Source organism: Boleophthalmus pectinirostris, unplaced genomic scaffold, assembly GCF_026225935.1.
Source record: "Boleophthalmus pectinirostris isolate CB_2022bp ecotype Guang Dong unplaced genomic scaffold, ASM2622593v1 HiC_scaffold_19, whole genome shotgun sequence".
Taxonomy (NCBI): domain Eukaryota; kingdom Metazoa; phylum Chordata; class Actinopteri; order Gobiiformes; family Gobiidae; genus Boleophthalmus; species Boleophthalmus pectinirostris.
Window position 1 is genome coordinate 37,404,054 of NW_026571140.1, and position 21,932 is coordinate 37,425,985.

At 38.4% G+C, this 21,932-nt stretch overlaps 1 protein-coding gene across 1 annotated transcript in view; it reads right to left on the reverse strand.

Moving 5' to 3' along the window:
- LOC110169058 (ras-related protein Rab-8B) overlaps positions 1–20,534 on the reverse strand; it is a 36,960-nt gene extending 16,426 nt beyond the window's left edge. The window contains exons 1-3 of the mRNA XM_020934561.2: positions 20,282–20,534; positions 440–500; positions 154–214 (exon numbers count right to left, since the gene is read on the reverse strand). Of these exons, the coding sequence (XP_020790220.1) occupies positions 154–214; positions 440–500; positions 20,282–20,405 (246 nt within the window). The 5' untranslated portion in view covers positions 20,406–20,534. The remainder of the gene's footprint in view (positions 1–153; positions 215–439; positions 501–20,281) is intronic.
- Between the last annotated feature and the right edge of the window lie 1,398 nt (positions 20,535–21,932).

Below are 21,932 nucleotides of genomic sequence, written 5' to 3' on the forward strand. Positions count from 1 at the left end.
TGATCCAGAAGGGAAATTATTTCGACACAGCTCACACATCACAATATATTATAATAACAAACAGTAAAAATAAAGTAATAAGCAAAAAAAAAAAACTAAAATCAGCTCCTGAGTTCTGGTGAAATCAGACTTTGACACGGAGGTTTCACTCACCATAGCTCCTCTGTAATAGGCCGTAGTAATAGTTCTGAATCGCTCCTGACCTGCTGTGTCCCTGAAACAAAACACGTCTCTTATTACCGGAGATACAGATAATTTAGCAGAATTTATAATAGAAATCTGTTACACAAAGATCCGTTCTACTGAAAACCATCTTTGTTTATTTTATTGCCACTACCACAGTTCTGAAGAATCAATGGGGCTCTTCAGGAAAACAGTGAATTTGTACCAAGGTAGCCAAGAGTTATAAACAAGTTAAAACTGGAAAAAAAGCACTCACCATATTTGGAGTTTGATTTTCTTGCCGTCCAACTCTACCGTCCTGATTTTGAAGTCAATACCTATGAAAAAACAAAACAAAACAAAACATTATTGTCATGTGAAACTTGAAGTTAAAAGGTGCATTATGTCTCTTTTCAGGTGGATGCCTCATCACCTTCTTCTCTACATGGAGGTGTTATTGTTTTACTTAGAATGCTCCACTACTGCGACAGGAAACACAATTCCTGTCATATCCAACATTTTGAGGACTTTTTTCCCCTCAAAAATATATAATGTTTTGTTTTAAATTGTTATTTTGCAATGACAGCAAATTTCATCGTTCTGATATTAGTCTACATTAGAGCACTGAAACTCGACCGGAGTCTTGACGGGCTCGGTCGGACTCAGATAAATGTTTAGAACTTATGCTTGGGCTCAGGTCAGACTTGGACAAATCTGTGCAATAAGACATTTAAAATATAAAATTGAAAACGGCTTAGGTTGTTATGTAGGTAGCCAATGGGCCTGTTTTACTTCCCGGCCCCCGCTGATGCGCTCCGCTCATCTGTGTTGACATTCCTGAATTCCTTTTTTCAGTTGATTGATAAAATCAGACTTTCCACACAAACAGTATCCTACGTTTGTCATAAATAGACCTGAGAAGAGAGTCTGATTTTAATTGTGTCAAGTTTGTTCGGACTCGCAAATATCTTAATGCCTATCGGGCTCGGTTTGGATTCGATCACTGCTCTAATGGACCAGTCTCAGAAAAAAATTGTCCCAATCCACACTCTAATCTACATGCATTTATTCAGTACTAGCGTTTTTATTGCTCAAACATATCTTGACAAACGTCTCCATGGAGATAAATGAGTTTTATGCCCTTTGTTTACTAACCATCGGTGTTGATGTATTGTCTTGAAAGGGGGGCAGATAACATAAGATTTCTCTTCTTTCTGCTCTTTTTCATTCATTTCTTGTATGTCTGATGTTGTAACACTGCCGATGTCTTTTTATACTTTAGGAATGAAATAAATAAACAACTACAGTGGAATATTCTTAATATTCATAATACAGTATAACACAAATATGGTTGGCTTCTGCGTAAGGGGCAAGATAAGGACATAAATCATTAATAAACAAACATTGGTGGTATTGTGTGGGCAAGCTGTTAGGGCAGAATGTTGTTCCAGATAGAGTTTAAATAAAAGAAGAATTTTGTCTGGAAATCTTAATCTTTTTCTAGATTAACAAATAAGAATTATAATGTTCATGATTTCCATTTCTTTGAGGAAACGCTGGGAAAAACAATAACCAGAAAACTTACATGATAACGCATCTTTAAAGACTACCATGAATCAAAACACAACGGATTCCAGGCACTCCAAAAAAGTAGAAAAAAGTTTTTAAAAATCGCACGAGGAAAAATATAGTAGTGCGATTTTTAAAAAACTTTTTCTACTTTTTTGGAGTGCTTGGAATCTGTTGTGTTTTAGTTTTGATCCTTTTTTCCAAGAGCACCCTCTACCTGCTCCTACTGATTGGAACACCTGCAGCAAACAGACACATTTTTGTTCTTACTACTCTGAATCAGTTTGTGAAATTGGCACTACAAATGTGCATCCATTAGTATTATCATGGCATGTATTTATATTACCACATGACAGAGTGTTTTCCGTTTGAAAGAAGAACTCAGCCTAAATATGCAGGGTTTGTGTGTTAACAAAACAATTCCAGGTTTGTTTTTGATAAGGAAACAACATTATAACATAAAGTCAGAAAATAGTGAATCATGAGACCTTTAAAAACATGAACGCAACATATTTCGTCGACATATTTGGGCAGGTCTATTGGGTTTCCGACGTTCCCTTTTGCAGGAAGACCAACTGCTGACCACAAGCTTTCATCAAGGACTCATCCCTCTTCCTCCTGTGGCTCTAATAACTCTGTCTGCACATGTTTAAGTGTGTAACTCCACCCGCCTCGGACACACGGGTCATCTAAACAAGCGCTCTCTCTACAGGGCAGCGGCTGGGTGTGCCCGCTGCAGAAAACACCATAGAGGATGTGAATATAACAGACTCAATATTTCCTGTTTTAAAATGCAATGCAGATTTGAAGGCGTGTTTCCGCCAGCGAGGGGTGATTCTTGACCTGGAGGTTGCTGGTTCAAATCTCTGCTCTTCCTGTATCTGTTCTGACTACACACTATCTTCTAGGAATGTTGTATTAGTTATCAGTCATTTGCGATATCAGACGGTGGCCTCAGATAACGTATCGGTGCAATATAAAAAAAAATAATAATCAGTGCTTGATATCGGTTAAAATTTTTTATCTTGTGCCTATGTAAACTATGTAAACTTTGGTCTTTTAGAGCAGACTGCATGAGTGAAATATGAATTTACACCCCAAATAAATTCACTTAAATAAGAAGAAAACTAATATAAATTAATTTGTAAACCTTACTATCATCTCTAATAGGGCTGGGTATCATTAAGAAGTTGCCGATGCGATACAAATCTCGATACATAGGCCACGATACGATACATACCTCAATACAGTGCATTTTCGATTCAGTACGATATATTTCAAATCGATTCGATACAGTTCAATAAAAAATAAACGCTAAATCATGGCTGTGATACTTAAAGTCTTTGTTAAACCATTTCTTGTGCAAAGTGAAAATGAAACACAAACATTTTAATCATCAAAACAGTGAAAATGTTGCATAAACAAGTTTCCTTCCTCTGAACAAACAACAAAACTGTAGCAGTGTAACAAAATAATTTAGTAAAATATACCAAAAAAAAAAAAAACTCTCCCAGCAATCCCTACCCCAGAGATTTGTGTGTATGTAACTTTTCTGGGTCTGCTGCTTGTCTCCATAGAGATGTTATTGCTTTGCATGTAATTTTCCACAGGCTGACATTAAACTTATATGTCTTTGCATTTATTCAATTACAGGTATTTCACGGCTGAATAAATACCTTGAAAACATACATTTGTACTGCACTTGGGCTTGTTTCACCACAGATCTGATCTATAACTTGGCCTAATCATATCACTTGTTGTAGTGACTATTTGTCAAATAAAAGTAACAAACAAAACCGTGAGCCAACTCAGAACTAAACATAACTCAAATAATCACCTTTGGGCAACATGGGTATGTGGTTTACGCAGTACAAATCAATGTCCATGACTAGAGATGATTTTCCAAGATTTATTTTCCAGTTTTTTGGCAAGCAACAAGGAATACATGTTTAAGGCCTACTCCTGCTGCCTCTCCTCGTGACTGGCAAAAAACCATAGGCCCACCCAGGTGCCCTCTGGTCTATGCGTACCACCCTCCTTTATCCCCTAGGTGACCCAAATTATATCAGAAACAAAAAAGAGGTGCTAACGTAAATAATACCAACTTAGACTAAGAAATTAGTAAGAATAATATTAACATAGCAAAAATATATTATACAAATTAACAAAACTAAATTAGTAAACTAACTAAACAAACAAAAATAATAAACTAATTTTAGAATCAACAAAATAAGCAAATGGCTCCTACACTTGTTTCTAGTTATAGTTACTAGTTAAGCCATTAGTGTTGCCGTGAAAGAAGGTTTCAAACTTGATTTTGATCCTAAGGAATAGACTAGGTACTAAATACTTAAAGTACACAATACATGCCACTTTCAACATTTAATAGTACTTTCTTTTCTATTTCCATGTGATCTTATATCTGTGTAATCTCTCAGTGGTCCAGGTAGGTTCTACAGTGGTCCATGTGTGTTTACTAGTCTATGTGCTCTTGTACTTGTTCTGATACAGCTCAAGATCATTCTAAAGTAAAGTTGCAGGATTATGGAAAAAATCATTATCATGGTTATTTTGGTCAATATTGAAATCACAATTATTCAACTGATTATTTTATAGTTACACAATGCATTTATTCAGCATTTCTCTCTCTCTCTCTCAAAACCCCCCCCAAAACGTATTGGTAATTTACGCAAACCTTTACCTTAGAGCAGTTTTGCGATGTATAAAACATAAAATGAATAAAATATACTTTGAACATGAAATAAGGCATACAAAAACATAAATGTATCCAAAATCGAGCTGTTCTACAATCTCTATATTTAAAAAATAAAATAAATATACTAAATATTAAATAAAATAATAAATAAATAAATAGGCTTTGTGAAGCTTTAATTTGTTTCAACTCAATTATATGATTTTGGAGAGCATCTGACACACAAATCAAAATCGTGATCAAATTTCAATTAATTGCACAGCCTTATTTTAAAGCTATTCAGAAAAAGTTCATTTCTGTCCTGTGAATGTGACTTTTTTAGTATCGATACCTGCCCAAATGCCTAGTTTCGATACTAGTTCTGGTATCTGATTTTCGATACTTTTGACTTTTTACTGTAGACACAGCACATGAGCACGGATTGAACCAGCATCCTTTGGGTCACTGTAAACTCCCTGTTCAATTGTAATAAAGTTTGACTGTGTAGAAAACATGGATTATAATATTTTATTCTTGGTCCTTTCCTCTCATTCTTCAGCGCGGGCTCTCTGTAACCAGGAAGTGAAACTGTGCTGGGCTGGTTGTTACGGAAACAGCTCGAGGTCAACGTCCTCTGAAACTACGCAAGAGCTGTACAATATTTCAACATTTAAACATTTTTGTCCAGTTTATAATTTGTCCACAAAACCTCACACAGCTTTGAATTATAAGTTTTGGAATATTTTGTCTCGTGATTCAGGTTATTAGATGATCACATTATGTTTTAAAAGTCCAGTATTAAGCAAAATTGACTCTTGTGAGCTTTAAGCCATATTATAATGTTATTACCTCATCAAAAACATATCTGGAGTTACATTTTGTTTCATTCACACATGTCTGAGTAATCCTAAATATTAGTCCTTCTCTCCAAAACTCAAAAAGCTCTGTTCCACCTTGTGATGTCATGTAGTGGTAGTTTAAGTTAACAGCTCCTTTTACCTTTAGTTCAGGAGAGATTGGCAATTCCAGAGCTAAAATCATCCAAATGGTTCTAGTGAAGGTGCATGGAGTTTAAAAACACAGTGGAGCACCTGTATTACCACATGACATCACAAGGTGGAACAGAGTATTTTCTGTTTGAGAGAAGAACTCGGCCTAAACATGCAGGGTGTGTGCGTTAAACATAACATAAACATACATAAACAACATAAAAAACACAATTGCAGGTATGTTTGTGATGAGAAAACAACTAGGGGTGTAACAATAACCAATCGTATCGTCAAAAGTCTCACAATAACATCGTAGGTCATCACAATATATCGAATCTCAAGTTTCTTTGCTTAAATTAAGAGTTATAGTGCAGCAATAGCTCAAAAAATCAGAGGGAACTACATCGACCATGATCCTTTGCTCCGTTTTGGTGCAAACTACATGAATAAAAAGCAGCTCTAAGCACTTTTAAATTCTAGTTCTTTGGATTAACTCTTGTCAATGCATTTTAAGAGGAAAAAGTAGCATATTCACAATTTTGTAAAATATCGCAATAAATACCGTACCGTGAGATTTGGATATCGTTACATTCCTAATAATAACAGATCAAAAAAGAGAAAATAGCGCAAAACAGGTCCTTTAATAGTGCAATTCTGTCTGTATTTGGCATCGAGAGTCTGGAATGTAAATTAGATGAATTATTTTTATTTTTGGTTTGTCTTGGGTCCAGAATACACACTTCCTCAATATGTAAAGCAAAAATTCCGCCGCAAATAACCTACTATATTTCGCCAAACACAGACGCCCGGTGATAATACTAGCCTTGAACCTGCATCTCAGTGTTTGTTGTTGTAATTGCGCACCTTTTCGATCTCTTTCTTTTCTTTCCGTGTTCTTTTCTCTTTCAATCTTTGTGTCAATTTCAGTAAAGTAGAGTAATTTATGGACTTTGCTGATCCTGTGCGAACACGCTGCAAGTAACAGAGAGGTAGGGAAGTAATTTGCAAATTACCAGACGTCCCCAGGTTGAATTTATCTCGTGTGAAAAGGGCTTAAGTCTGGTCAGCATTGGGTTCAGATGGGCGTGATTGACAGGTAGATTAGCCAATGAGATATCCGTCTGTATCAAAACAAATATGGCTGCTTTTGGAGAAAAAAGAAAGGGAAAGTAGAATCAATAAGCACTAAATTCTGTTAGGTGAGAGAATTTTTTCGAAATGAGAGGTGACAAATGAGCTCTTTCGTTTCACACTCAGAAGTGGACTGAGGGAGTGTGATAGTTTATGTTATTAGGTTCTTTTTTCAGACCGAGAGTTTTCATACCTGACAGTTTCGACTAATAACATAAATAAATAAATCGGAAGACCAAATTAACCCCACAAGGCTGCACTGGAAAAAACAATATCTAGGCAAGTTAAAATGACTTAAATTAAGAACATTTTACTTTATTTGAGTTGATTCAACTTGATAAGTAATATGATCTACCAATGGAATAAGTGTGTTTTTCTTAATTCAAGCAACATTCAATTTTGTTTCTTATTTTAAGTGCAAAGAGTTGTTGTTTTTCTTATTGTAAGTGTAGCAAGTTGTATTTTCATATTTTAAGTATAAACAAATTAAAAATTACTTGAGACGGGTGCGCTGGAGGAGAAGGAGCAGCCCATGAACATAGAGAAAAATCCCACACACCGTCTTACTTGCAAAATGTGAGATTTATTAAGACAACCACGAAACGTTTCAGCACTAGGGCTTCATCAAGCAAGCAGTGCCTAATGTCAAAACGTTGCATGGTTTGTCCTAATAAATCTCACATTTTGCAAGTAAGATGGTGTGTGGGATTTTTCTCTACATATTTTAAGTATAAAAAGTCTTGTTCCACTGGCAGATAATTTTACTTGTCAAGTGAAATTTACTCAAATCACGATGAAACTTGTAGTCCAATGAGGTTCATTTGGTCATTCGATAATTTATGTTATTAGGTTCTTTTTTCAGACCAAGAGTTTGTTTTCATACCTGACAGTTTCGACTGCTCACTAGCGCTCTTCCTCAGAGTGGTCACGTGATGTTGCTGTGACGTGTCGGCTCAGCTGATCATTATGGACCGTGACGGAGCAAAGATCATTAGGACAGAGGAAAACAAACACCGTCGCTGGATTAAAGAGGCAATCGAAATACGGAAACATGCCCACAGAACTATAAACTGTGACGAGGGGGCATTTCTACTCTCACACACCTGGGATTCTGTCCTGAGGAAGTCGTACTGCAGATGGCGCTGTTGTCCTGACTAGGGATGGGCATGATTAATCGATTAATCGATAATTGATCATTAAGAATTTCATCGATTATGTTAATTTTAATCGACAAACCGAATCTAGGTTGCTGTGCGTAGCGTGACCAAACAGGGATCCGTACATGTAGCTCTCTGCACTCAGAAGGAGCGAGCAGACACAAACTGTCGGTCAGTCTGCAACGCAAATGTGTATTTAACGATGACTTGTACAAGAAATTCCACACTTTCCGTTGCGTTCGGGACAAGTGTGAGTCCATGTGCACAGTGAACAAAGCAGCACATATGTTTCGGTGTCCAGTGGGAAAAAGTTTTTCCAGGTGAGAGTCGCGCAATGTCGATGACGAGTCCCCACCTCCCTCCCCCCGTACGGTGTCCTGGTTTTGACAAACGCAAATCTGGTCACACTAACCTGTATTCCACTGAGTCATGTCTTTTAATCCGACAGAAGTTGACCGCATCAGTGCACAAGAGCTGTAGTTTTATCTTTGCTTAGTTTATGCAAATTAGCGATGCGGTTTTAAGTTTCAAGTTTCGTTTTTGTGAGAGTTGCGCAAAACTGAATTAAACACATTATAATGTCAAACGGATTGATGTGGCTCTAGAGTCGTTATGGTTTATATGTCGGAAAGTTTAATTTATTTATGCAGATTAGTAGTGCAGATAGTAATAATAATTATGATCATTTTAATATAAGAACGTTAATGATTAATCGATAATCGATCGTTAATTCTTCCGACGATTGATTAAGAAAATTTAATCGAATGCCCATCCCTAGTCCTGACTCCACCGGTAGGAAGACAGCACCAAAACCTGTATAAATCAGCTGACTGAACATATCACAGCAAGATCACGTGACCACTCTGAGGAAGACCGCAATGATCAGTCAAAACAAATTCTTGGTCTGAAAAAGAACCTAATAACATGATGAAACGTTCTTAATTCAAGTCATCTTAACGTGACTAGATTTTGTTTTTTGCAGTGTGGCAGTTAAAGGGAGAATTTGGAGCCAGGTCCAAATTAGAAATACAAATTTATTAACGGACAAAATGGTGAAATAAAAACACCAGGATCGTGTAGAGTGGGTTGATACGAACATTTTAAGACCAAAATAACGAGACTCAGCGCAGCGGTTACAAAGAGGAGACAATTGTTGAACGTAAAGTCAACTGGAGTCAGAGTTCAAAGAGTCAGATTCATCCCCACAAACACTTCCTATTTGCAACGAGGCGGCTATCAATTTTACTTGAGCTCATGAAACTGTAAACACTAACTCGCCTCAGTGAAGATTGTATTAAACGTGCATTGTGTAGAGCAACAAAACTGTAGCGCTGTAACAAAACAATTTATTAAAATATACCAAAAAATACTCTTGGCGATATATTGATACAGCAGCCCACGATATCAATACTGTACCGTCACATTAAACGATACAATATACCGATATTTTTGCACACCCCTAGTTAGAAAGCCTGATTTTCTAGGTATTTTTCAGCTATAAAACCACCTGTAATTGAATAAATGTAAGGTTGATCTATTTAATGTCATATTGTGGAAGATTCCAGGCAGAGCAATGACATATCCATAGCAACAAGCAGGTGACGGACCCTCAATCGAAAAGTTACACAGCGCACCTTTAACCCAATGCTCGGTGTTGTTCTGTGCTCGGTTTGATCTGGTGGATTCTTCTTCTCCGTGACATTTACTGCAGCGTCGGGAGCGAGTCCGAGTCTATGATAAATGTCAAACAAATACCAGAGGCCTGACGCACGAAACTCCGTCAGATTAAAATGTGCATAACCAACCTGAGCAGAGCAGAACGTAAGCACTTTTCATCATCATTTTAAAAAGGTGCACTGTGTAACTTTTCTGGTGTAGGGTCCGTCACATGCTTTTCTCCATGGAGATGTTATGTCTTTGTCTGGAATGTTCGCAGTATGAAATTAAACCTTTCTATCGTCATTGTAGCTACCCTGGTTTTCTTCGCAACAAAAAGGACTTCACGCTCTGCACTGACGATCATGTGCCAATATTTATTCTCATTAATTTTCAACTCCATCAAAACATTGAACACCGTGAAAACTAAAATAAGGACAGACAGAGAAAATGTCTCAGCTTTACATAAAATACCTTTAGATAAATACTGAATTCATAACAATATATTTACCGTGTTTGCTTGTACATCACCAGCGTTAAGTAGCGTTTCTTTAAGTTCGACATCTTTTCTTTACACCTTTTCCTGTGTTTATCTTGATCGTCTATTTCGTGGCTACTATTTTCTCACTCTGTTTACTTCCGGGGCAAGGTAAAAGGTCACATAACTCAAAGGTTAATATTTTTACCAATAAAATATAAAATTAATAACTGTGCTGTTCTGACACATCGTAATATTTGAACAATAAAATAATGATTTTCTGACTTATTACCATGAAAACAAATACACTGGCATTATCGTCAGCTACAGTCATGGAGACCAAAAAGGACCAAGTTACAGGTCAGATCTGTGGGTGTGGAGAGGCGACGCTCACACTCAGAATGCCTGTTTTTCTGGGTATTTTTGAGCTTTAAAACCACCTGCAGTTGAATAAATGTAAGGTAGAGCTGTTTAATGCCATACCGTGGAACATTCCAGACAAAGCAATAACATCTCCATGGAAATAAGCACCTGACAGACCCTTCACCAGAAAAGTTACACAGTGCACCTTTAATAAACAACACCAAAAACAACTTATTTATAGTGGTAGGGGAAACTTAGAGGTGCACTGTGTAACTTTTCTGGTGGACGGTCCATCACCTGCTTGTCTCCATGGTGATGTTATTGCTTTGCCTGGAATGTACCACAGTATGGCATTAAACAGCTCTACCTTACATGTACTCAATTGCAGGCATTTTTATTTCACAAAACTACATACAAAAAAAAAAAAACATGCATTATTACTGTGAGCGGGTCCACTTCTCCACAGATCTGACCTGTGACGTGGCCTGCTTGTCTCCATGGAGATAGCTAAGTTAAATGCCATACTGAAGAACATTTCGGGAAAAAACAACACTCAAGTCAAGCAGGAGGTGGACCATCTACGAGAAAAGTACATGGTTAACGTATATACAAACTAAAATTTCAAGGAATAGACTCGATACTCAATACCAATTCTGATCTCACAATGATACATTATTTATTTTGATTGATTTTCAACATTAAATTATAGTACTTTCTTTATCTGTGTAATCCCTTAGTGGTCCAAATAGGTTCCACAGTGGTCCATGGGCGTATACTAGTTTTTGTTGTATTAGTACCTGCTCAAATGAGTCTCTATTTTTGATACTAGTTTTAGAATCACATTTTTGATATTTTTGACAATCCCAGTACAGACACGGGCCGTAATAACAACTGCATCCTATATATGTTCACGTGGGGCTCCAAGATCAACTGAAATCAAAATCTGAATGAGGCAATGAGCAAAAAAAAGTGCAATTATGGCAATTTAGTGTCCGTTGCATAATACTACATATTCCATTTCTTTCAAACAGGAAGCAGAGCTCTCATTCAGAAAAGAAGCTTAAAGGTTCATTGTGCAATTTTTATTTTTTCTAGAGGGAGTCCCCACCTACTGCTTCTCTCCAAAGAGATGTTACTGCTTTGCTCAGAATGTTCCGCAGTATGGCTTAAACCAGGGGTCATCAAACTAAGGCCCACAGACCGACTCCGGCCCTCCACTCCCCTTTGACCGGCCCCCCAGCCTCTCTGCCCCCCACCACTTGAACTATGAGACAATCCTTCAAAGTTTTCATGGCCTGTTTTTTTGGCAAATAATAACACATCTGCATCTTGTATTTTGTTGTGTTTTGTTATTTTTTTCATTGCTCATGTTTTTATTGATCAGAAAGGCACTGAAAAACATTCCTGACTGAGGCGGCGTCTCTGGTCTCTGATCTACAACTTGCATGGCCTGGTGACGTGACCTGCTTGCTTCCATGGAGATAAATATGTTTAATGCTATGTTGTGGAACATTCCAGGAAAAAGAATGCAAACTTCCAAACAGAAATGTTAAGATACTGCAAATGCAAGCAGATCTGAAGGTATTTCAAAAAACTGAACTTTTCTGGTACTTGCTTGTCTTCTTTTTTTTTTTTTTTACCTGGAATTCCACAGTATGACATTAATACCTCCAATGCTCCAAAGAAGTATAATGCCCCCTGTATTACACCTCTTTGTGGTATTAGCTGATAACAGATAACATATTTAGATCACCATGATACCTTTTATCATTTTAAAAACGCTGTATTTGCCGAAAACAATGCATTAACACGCTAAATTTGTTTAAGTTTTCCTTTTGCTCACTCCCCTATAAAGTGCTATCATCATCACAATCTGCATTCATTCCTCTAATTAAACTACTGCACATTGCGTCAGGTTTGTGAAGACGTAGCGTATTATGTTATTACAACAGTGTTATCACATGGTAGAAAGCTCCAAAGAGTAGATTTTGCATAACACCCCGTCTTTAAACACAACTCTCTCTGTGTGTTATAATGCACATGTCTATATATTGTCTCTAAATGAAGTCAGTCTGACACATTCACGGGGCACTTCCCTCTTCCTCAGTGTGACAGAGGTCAGCTGACACCCACGAGCCTCGGACACAGAACAGCCACTGTCCGCAGCACAAAGCATCATGGGAAATCTGGTCTAAATATGCACCATTCAAACTGGACACGGTGGTAAACCAGTGGCTGAATAATTGACCACTGCAGCTGGAGTAGAGTGGACTGTCACAGCAGCAGCTCCCAGAAGAGCAGTCGTCAAAATAATCAATACTTAAACAAACACCACACACTATTTAAAGGTGCTCACAGTCAGAATGCCTGGTTTTCTAGGGATTTCTAAGACGGGTCTCCAAATAGAAGCTCTCCACACCCTTCCAAGTGGCTCCCCAAGGGATTTCGAAAAGCACATGAAGCAGATGTCAAAGAGAAAAACAAGTAGTAGTAATATAATGTGACAATTTTTAATCTGTGTATCATTCGTTCATTCGTTTTTAAATATAAAACCAAAAATAAGAAAACAAAAAAACAACAATTTTCTTCATTATTTGTCTCCAAAACCAAAATGAAAAAAAAAAAAAAACGTATAACGATTTTTTTTTTTCATTTTTTGTGTTTAAATGAATAATGGATAACGACCGTTTCCCGTTTCTGTGACTTAAACTGTGATGCGGGACTTTTGCAACGCATATGGACTGAACCAGGACTAAAACAGGATTAAACCAAGACTAAACCAGGACTAAACCGTTTTCAGTCCTTGTCTGGTTCTGGTCTCAGTCACGGTCTCAGTCCTGGTCTGGCCCCAGTCTCAGTCCTGGTCCTGTTTCTGGTCCTGGTCTCAGTTCCGGTCTCAGTTGCGGTCTCAGTCCCGGCCTCAGTCCCGAACCTGGTTCAGTCCTGGTTGCGGTGCAAAAGTCCGGCATTGCACTTTAAGTCACAGAAATGGGAAATGGTCGTTACCCTTTTTTTTCTCCATTATTCATTTAAACACAAAATCGAGAACTAAAAAAGCAGAATCGTTATCTGTTTTTTTTTCATTTTGGTTTTGGAGACAAGTAATGAAGAAAATAGTTTTTTCGTTTTCTTATTTTTGGTTTTATATTGAAAAATGAATGAACAAATGATATACAGGTTATTTTTTATTCCCCAAAACACCCTTCCATTACCCTGCCCCATTGTCTCCAGAGAGAAAAAAATAAAAATAATAATAATAAAACATTAATAAATAGGGGTGTAACATGGTATATTTATTGCAATATCTTGGGAAAGCTCACGAGTAGGGATGTAACAATATCCAAATCTCTCGGAACGATATTTTCACGATATACATCTCATGGTATGATATTTAATGCGATATTTTGTGGAGGCAAAAACAAAACTGTTAATATGTTACTTTTTCCTCTTAAAATGCCTTGACAAGACTTAATCCAAAGTACTAAGACTTAAAAGTGTTAGAACTGTTATTTCTTCTTGTAGTCTGCACTGAAATGGAGCAAAGGATCATGGTTCATGTAGTTCCCTCTATCTTTTTTTTTAGCTCTTGCTGCACCATAACTCTTAATTTAAGCAAAACACTTGTAATTCGATATATTGCGGTGGTCCACGATATTATTGTGAGAACTTTGACGATACGATATCACGATATTTCAGTTAGTGTTACATCCCTATGAATAAATATAGGGAAAAAGAGGTAAATAATTTCTTAATATATTTTATTACATGCCTGTTACTATTGCAAGTCTTTGTGGACAAATAAATGGACAATGTTTTATGTTTTATAGGCGTCTAACTCAAAGGCTCGCCCTCTTTCTTATAATCGTCTTCATTTTTATGATTGATAAAATGAGTAGCGCTCTGGCATTTTTATTTTGTAAAGTTAGCTCACCGGACGAAAAAGGTTGGAGTTCCCAGTTCTAAGCTAAAAAAACAAATTGTAATTGAATAAATGTAAGGTAGAGCTGTTTAAAGTCATACTGTGGAACATTCCAGACAGAGCGGGTGTTACATAAAGTACCTTTTTTAGCTGATTCAAGCTTGCAAACTACTTAATTAAGAGAATAAAGTTAGGCTATTAGTTAAGAAGTTACTAAAGCTGAATTATTCTCAGCATAAATTCAGTCTGTTCATGCTTTATTAGGGTTAATTAAAGGTGTAGTTATTATAAAGTGCTAACGATTATGTCTTGTCATAATCCAGAGAGTTGAATTTTTTACTTTCCCTTCACGAATGTAGTTTTTATCATATTCATAACTAGAGCAGCTGGAGCCCGCCTGAGCTGTGGCAGAGGACCCACTTCCTGTTTCCTGAGGAAGTGCAGCATTCTGACAGGAAGCTCTTCAGCCTCACCTGCAGCACCACAATCTGCTCTGGTCCGTTTAGGTTTAGACATAAGAAGAGGTCATTCGCACAGATGATTTTATAACTGTAAATATAATGTAATATTTCAATTTGATTTCGATTGTGAATAACATTGCTGCGAGGAACAAATGAGAGACAACAAACATTCTGATGGACCAGGTTACATGTTCATAACAAGACAAAACCACAGATGCAAGTATCGGTTTGACATACAGTGCGTTCTAAACACATTTGGATCAGTTTCTTTGGTCCGTAGTTACAGGAACAACTCAACAACAAGAGGGTGTAATTTCAACTATTTGCAATGATTCTGTAATAAAGTACAACTGGAATAATCATTTGGTTTTATATTCTCAAGATTCTCAAGCCACACTATGTTGATTCTGCTCAATTTCATTTCTCTCCAGCGATTAGGTCAGGAATTGGAATACTCTAGATCACGGGTGTCCAAACGTTTTTCATCAAGGACCACATATCTAAACACAGATGAAGCAGAGGGCCGATCAAGGGCCGTAGACTGGTGCTCAGTACAGGGAATAATTGAAATGTGTGCAGGTTTAACATGTTAGAATGAGCCATCAGTCTTTATTCATGCTAAGATCCTTAAAATCACAGACGAAATATTAAATATTGGCTTTATCAAGGTAGAATTTCAAAAAAGTTGCAGTAAAAAATATTTTTTTATTGATGCAAGGTCATTTGGGCCAATTCACCTGGAAGCCCGAGGGCCAAGAAAAATTTGTCTGAGGGCCGCATTTGGCCCCCGAGCCATAGTTTGGACATGCCTGCTCTAGATGGTTTACAAGAACTCCGAAAGTTGTAGACCGCACACCAGCCAATCAGTGAAGAGCTGTGAAGCCATGACGTCAAACTCAAGCGTCTGTCTGGGTCCATTTTGTGGAACAGCACAACAGTAAACAAAGTGTCGAGATGGATGTAGATGAAGACAAACATTCTGTGTTGGCAACGATTCCTGAGATCGAGGATTTAAAGCCGGAACAAAGAGAATGTTTGGTGAATTTTATCAAGGGGAAAGACGTTATTGCCCTTCTTCCTACGGGATTTGGTGCACTACATAAGTCACGACCAAATAGCAGCGATTGGTTAAATTAAAAAATGTACCCGCCTACCGTCGAGCGAACGAATCCTAATGCTGCGAGGTCAGACGGTTTCTACGAAGTGAAAACGCTTGATGAATCAGGGTACCACTATGTAACTTTACAGCCCATTTTGGTTGTTTTTAATTCTGCTGAGAAACATGTGGCCTTACTGTGAACGGCCTTGCGTCTCCACAAACCTGACTCTTACTTGGCCTGGAAGAGGGTGTCCTCCTGCTCGTTTCCTTCTTGCCATAATCTTCCGCAGTACGGGATAAAACAAAATCTATCTCCATTCATGCTGGGTATCACTCAGAAGTCGCCGATACGATACATACCTCGATACAGTGCACTTTCGATTCGATACGATATATTTCAAATTGATTCGATGCGGTTCAATAAAAAGTAAAGGCTAAATCGTCGCCATGACACTAAAAGTCTTTGTTAAACCACTTCTTGTACAAAGTTTTAATCATCAAAACTGTGAAAATGTTAAATGTGTCGCATAAACAAGTTTCTTTCCACTAAACAAGCAACAAAACTGTAGTGTTGTGACAAAATAATTTAGTAAAATACACCAAAATATACTCTTGGCGATATATCGATACAGCACACCACAATATTGATACTTTATCATCGCATTAAACAATACGATATATCGATATTTATTCCAAACTGTGGATTTAACTTTCTATTTCTATGGAATTTTATCACACCTTTAACTTGGGCTGTCTACATAATAACAGATTTTCCCCCCATTTTTGTGTCTTTTCTTCTTCTTTTCAAGGCGTTTAGTGAATTTGAGGGTTTGTTGTTGATTTTTCAGGGTCCAGTTTGATCATAGGTCCTGCTTAAAGGACGTTAGTTTAGATTCAATTTGTAGTGACTTACCCAACTTCCATTTTGGACCCCCTAGTGTCAAGAAACCCTCTCAAATTACTCCTCTCTCTCCTGTCCCAGCTAATAGAGTAAACCACAGCCCAATGCAGCCTCTGACTTCCTCTCAAAATACTGGACTGTGTTTCTAATAAACACATTAAAGAGTTCATATTACTCTGTTTTCTGATTTGTTATAATGTTGTATCCTCATCACAAACAGACCTGGAGTTGTGTTTGGTTTCAATCATGTTAAGGTGAAAACTGCCACTTCATGACATCACAAGGTGGAACAGAGCATTTTAAACTTTGGAGATGTAGACAGACTAATAACAAAGGGTTACTCAAACGTGTGTGAATGAAACAAACACAGCTCCAGGTTTGTTTTTGATTAGGAAACAACATTACAACATGACTTAAAGCTCATCCCACCTCAATTTATTCAAAAAAATTGCAATCTGAATGCTCACATTGTCCAGTTGCAAAGGAAATTGGTGTATGGGTAAGTCATACCCCCCTAAAAAAGCCAAAATCTCAAACTTTAGCATAATTGGACCAACGATTTCCGAGGTATCGCAATTTCATTTTTTCACTTTTTCGCGTGGTCACCGAATTTCATATTCATATTCACTCAGCAACTACTGGTTCGATATCAAAAATCAAGGTGTTTCTGGAAAGCGAACATCATAAAGAATCCAAATCTGAAAAAATGACATTGTGATATCTCGGAAACTGTTACTACGATCATGCTATATTTTAAAATTTTGACTTTTCTGGCTATGATTTACCTATTTACCAAGTTTGATCAAAATTTGACAAAGTAGGGTTTACCGTATTTTCCACACTATTAGGCACTCTGGATTATAAGGCGTACAGACATAGAACGGTCTATTTTCAAACTTTTTTCAAAAAAGGCACGGGACTTTAAATGAAAAACAACAGTTGGATGGGTCAGTGGGACTTTGTTTGACTCGTTCACAGTGACTCTGGGCTTTGTTCAGTTGTGGCGTGTAGGGAGGGTGCTGTCTGGGGCCGCTGGATTGTCGGCGTGTTCGCAGTGACTCAGTTGTTTAGTTGTGTCTAGAAGTGGCACACTGCACTCGCTTTTTCCGTTCGTTCCTCCGTTCCATTCGTCGTCCGCGTGGAGTGATGAGTGTGTCTGCGGGTGTTTTTCGCTGTGCGGTCGCTGTCTGCTCCGTGTGTGTTTGCATGCTCTGCGGGTGGTGCGGCTTTGTAGTTCACCAATTCGGGTATTCGGGTACGGGATTCGCGTATAGGGCGCTCTGGATTGTGGCGTGTGGTCGTTTTTTTGATGGGGTTGGAGGCTTAAGAGCGCGTCCTATAGCCCGGAAAATACGGTAAGTCATTGGGTGAACTGAGGTGGACTGACCCAGGAGTCCATTTTGTGTAATATGGGACCTTTAAAGAGTTGTTTATTTTTATGGCTACAGTCTACAGCATCTTTCACTCAGGTCAGATGTCTCCTGGCTTTGAGCATCATCTACCGTATTTTCCGGGCTATTAGACGCGCTCTTAAGCCTCTAACCCCATCAAAAAACGATCGCGCGCCCCGCAATCCAGAGCGCCCTATACACGAATCCACTTGGGTGTCCCAGCACGACTTCAGTAAACTACAAAGGCGCACCACCCGCAGACCACGCAAACACACACGGAGCAGACAGTGACCGCACAGCGAAAAACAGACACACTCATCACTCCACATCGATGAGGAACGGAACGGAGGAACGAACTGAAAAAGCGAGTGCAATGTGCCACTTCTAGACACAACTGAACAACTGAGTCACTGCGAACACGCCGACAATGTAGCGGTCCCAGACAGCACCCTCCCTACACGCCACAACTGAACAAAGCCCAGAGTCACCGTGAACGCCACAAACAAAGTCCCACTGACCCATCCAACTGTTGTGTTTCGTTTAAAGTCCGGTGCGGTTTATTTGTGAAAAAAGTTCCAAATAGACCATTTAATGACAGTGTGCCTTATAATCCAGAGTGCCTAATAGCCCGGAAAATACAGTAATAGGTTCATATTTACATTGCAGTAATTATTGTTAAGACAGTGGTTGGACAGAATACAATTGAGAGATTTGTAGGTTGGGTTTCTCCACAACAAGGAAGAAATAGTTGCATTTTGTTGTAACGCTGACATTTTTAAACACAATAGAGAGAACAGAATTAGGAGTCAGTTTGTTCCTTCTCAAAATTGTATTCACTCTTGTATTTCCTTAAATGGCTAAATCAGCAGTGCAGGTGTCAGTGATTAAATGTATAGATCCAAAACTAAATCAGGACTAAAACAGGACTGAACCAGGACTAATCCAAGACTAATCCAATACTGAACAAGGATTTAACCAGGATTAAACCATGACTGAAACTGGAGTAAACCAAGACTGAACCTAGACTAAACCAAAATTAAACTAGGACTATACCAGGACCAAAACAAGACCAATCCAGGACTGAACCTGGACCAAACCAAAACAGAGCCAGGACTAAACCAAGACTGAACCTTGACCAAGCCAAAATTAAACTAGGACTATACTAGGACTAAACCAAGACTAAACAGAGACTGAACCAAGCCTAATCTATAACCGAAAAAAATAAAATAAACCAGTTTTATTCGTTCTAAGACGAGTATAATTCTGAAATAAACCAGACTAAATCAAGACTAGAAATATCAACCTACTGAACAAGGTCTTCAACAGGATCACAATTTAACCATGACAAGATCAGAACTATGCTTAAATTCACAATTTGAGTGTATAATAGGCTACTCAAATCTATTAAAATACAATATCACACCAGGTCTAAACCAGGTCTAAACCAGGACTAAACCGGGACTATTCCAAACCAAGTGTAAACAAATGGACACATATGAAGTTTTAAAGTACACTAAATAGACTATCAGAAGTAAACCAGGGCTAAACCAGGTCCATTCCAGATTTTACTAGGCCAGGACTAGGCCAGGACTAGGCCAGGACTAGGCCAGGACTAGGCCAGGACTAGGCCAGGACTAGGCCAGATCCACTCGGGACCAAACTATGTCTATACTAGAACTAAACCAGGACTAACCCAAGACTAAACAAGACCCATACCAGACTATTCTAAACCAGAACTAACCCAGGACTAGACCAACACTAAACCAGGACTAAACAAGACCCATACCAGACTATACTAACCCAGGACTAACCCAGGACTAACCCAGGACTAACCCAGGACTAAACAAAACCTCATACCAGACTATACTAAACCAGAACTAACCCAGGACTAACCCGGCACTAAACAAGATCCATATCAGACTACACTTTACCAAATCTAAACAAACCAGGACTAAACGAGACCCATACCAGACTATACTAAACCAGAACTAACCCAGAACTAACTCAGGGCTAAACCAAGACTAACCCAGAACTAACAAGACCCATACCAGACTACACTTTACAAAAAACTAAACCAGGACTAAACCAGGACTAACCCACATCCATTCAAGACAAGACCAAACCAAACCAAGTCTAAACAAAACGGACAAATACCAAATTCTCAAGTGCACCAAAAAGGCTTTCAGAACTAAACCATGACTAGACCAGATCTATTCCAGACAATACTAAACCAAGACTAAACCAGGACTAAACCAGGACTAGAACAGGTCAACGCCATGGACCAGCGCCAAATGTCAGTGCGTATTTTCTTACCGATAGTGGATATAAAGGTTGTGTTGAACGCGTCTTCGCTGAATCTGAAGAGGAGGCACGTTTTTCCGACGCCGCTGTCTCCAATCAGCAGCAACTTGAACAAATAATCGTAGGTTTTTGCCATGTTTCCTTCGGTTTGGATTATCGGAGCTCCAGTCACACAGCGGCCTCTCGGACACACCTCTCCCCGTGCGCCACGCTCTGTGCCCGGTCTGGCCCGCTGCTGTCGCCCCCTCAGACCGTGGAGGTTCACACGGATCATGGGGAAGGGTCACACCTCTCCGGGTTTTCCCGATCAGGACCGAAGCTTAGCAGGAAACACACGAGCTATATCCGTTCTACGATCAAAATAAAATGTTTGCTCGACACTAGATGGGGTGTCCAAATGTTTTTTAGTTATGTTAGTCTAGGGCAGGGGTATCAAACTCATTTTGGTCCGGGGGCCGCATCCAACCTACTTTGATCCCAAAGGGGCCGGATCAGAAAACTCATGGCATATATACCCCCAAAATAGTAGTAAGTTCAAATATTTGTGCAGAAAAACGCAAATCTATTACAGAAATCTTTTTTAATTGATGAACTCTTTCTTTTACAAAATATTATAATATTATGAACAACCAAACACAATTTCAACACAATATAATCAATACAGTGAGTGCTTCAGTGGGGCATTTAAAGGTCATATATTAGGCAAAATTGACTCATGTGGGCTTTAAAGGTGCACTGTGTAACTTTTCTGTCACGTTGATTGATTCAAAACATTAACTTTCAAACATTGCATTTCATAGAATTTAGTTATGCTTTCATTTTTCTCCTGAAACATGGCATCTTTTAGCCTGCACAAGTGCATCAATATCAGGCAGCATGTCCTGAGTAGCTGAGATCTTCAGAATGTCGTTAATGTGCTTGTGTGTTTAGCTTTGAGCGCAGCTTTGTTTTATTAATGTTCATCACTGAGAAAACCTGCTCACAAAGGTAGTAACTGTAAATCTATTATTTCTAGTTGCATGTCTGTGGGCACATCAGAGGTTTTGACTGTGAATGGTGTGCGAAAAATTGCAAATTCTGTCTTTAGGTTTTAAAATATAATTAAAATATTTTAGTAGAAAATCAGCCGAGGGCCAGATTAAAGGTCTTGGAGGGCCGGATCTGGCCCCCGGGCCGTATGTTTGACACATCTGATCTAGGGTGACCAGACGTCCCTCTTTACCCCTCTTTACAGTTTTGAGCCTCGTCCCCTCTGTTCCAGTAGATTGATCCAAAACTATTGATTTGTCCCAGTTTTATACTAGAAATGTCCCTATTTTTGACCAATTTGAACAGTAAAGAGAGGCATAATTGTCTTTTTTTTTTTTTTTTTTTTTTAGGTAAAATACAGAAAAGCTGCATAAAAAAGACCAAAACTCAAAGAAAATGTGACTACTAACTCACATTTAGTCTTGAATAAATCATGAATGGGTGGAGTGCATCACATTTTTTCTAAATTACGTACTTGTTTCACAGTTTTATTATTACCAGCCCCAGTTTTTGAAATCTGGTCACCCTAAAGCAAGAACCACAAATCTAAACATGTTCGAAGAGCAAGGCCACAGGCAGGTGCTTCAGTGGGGCATTTAAAGGTCATATATTAGGCAAAACTGACTCATGTGAG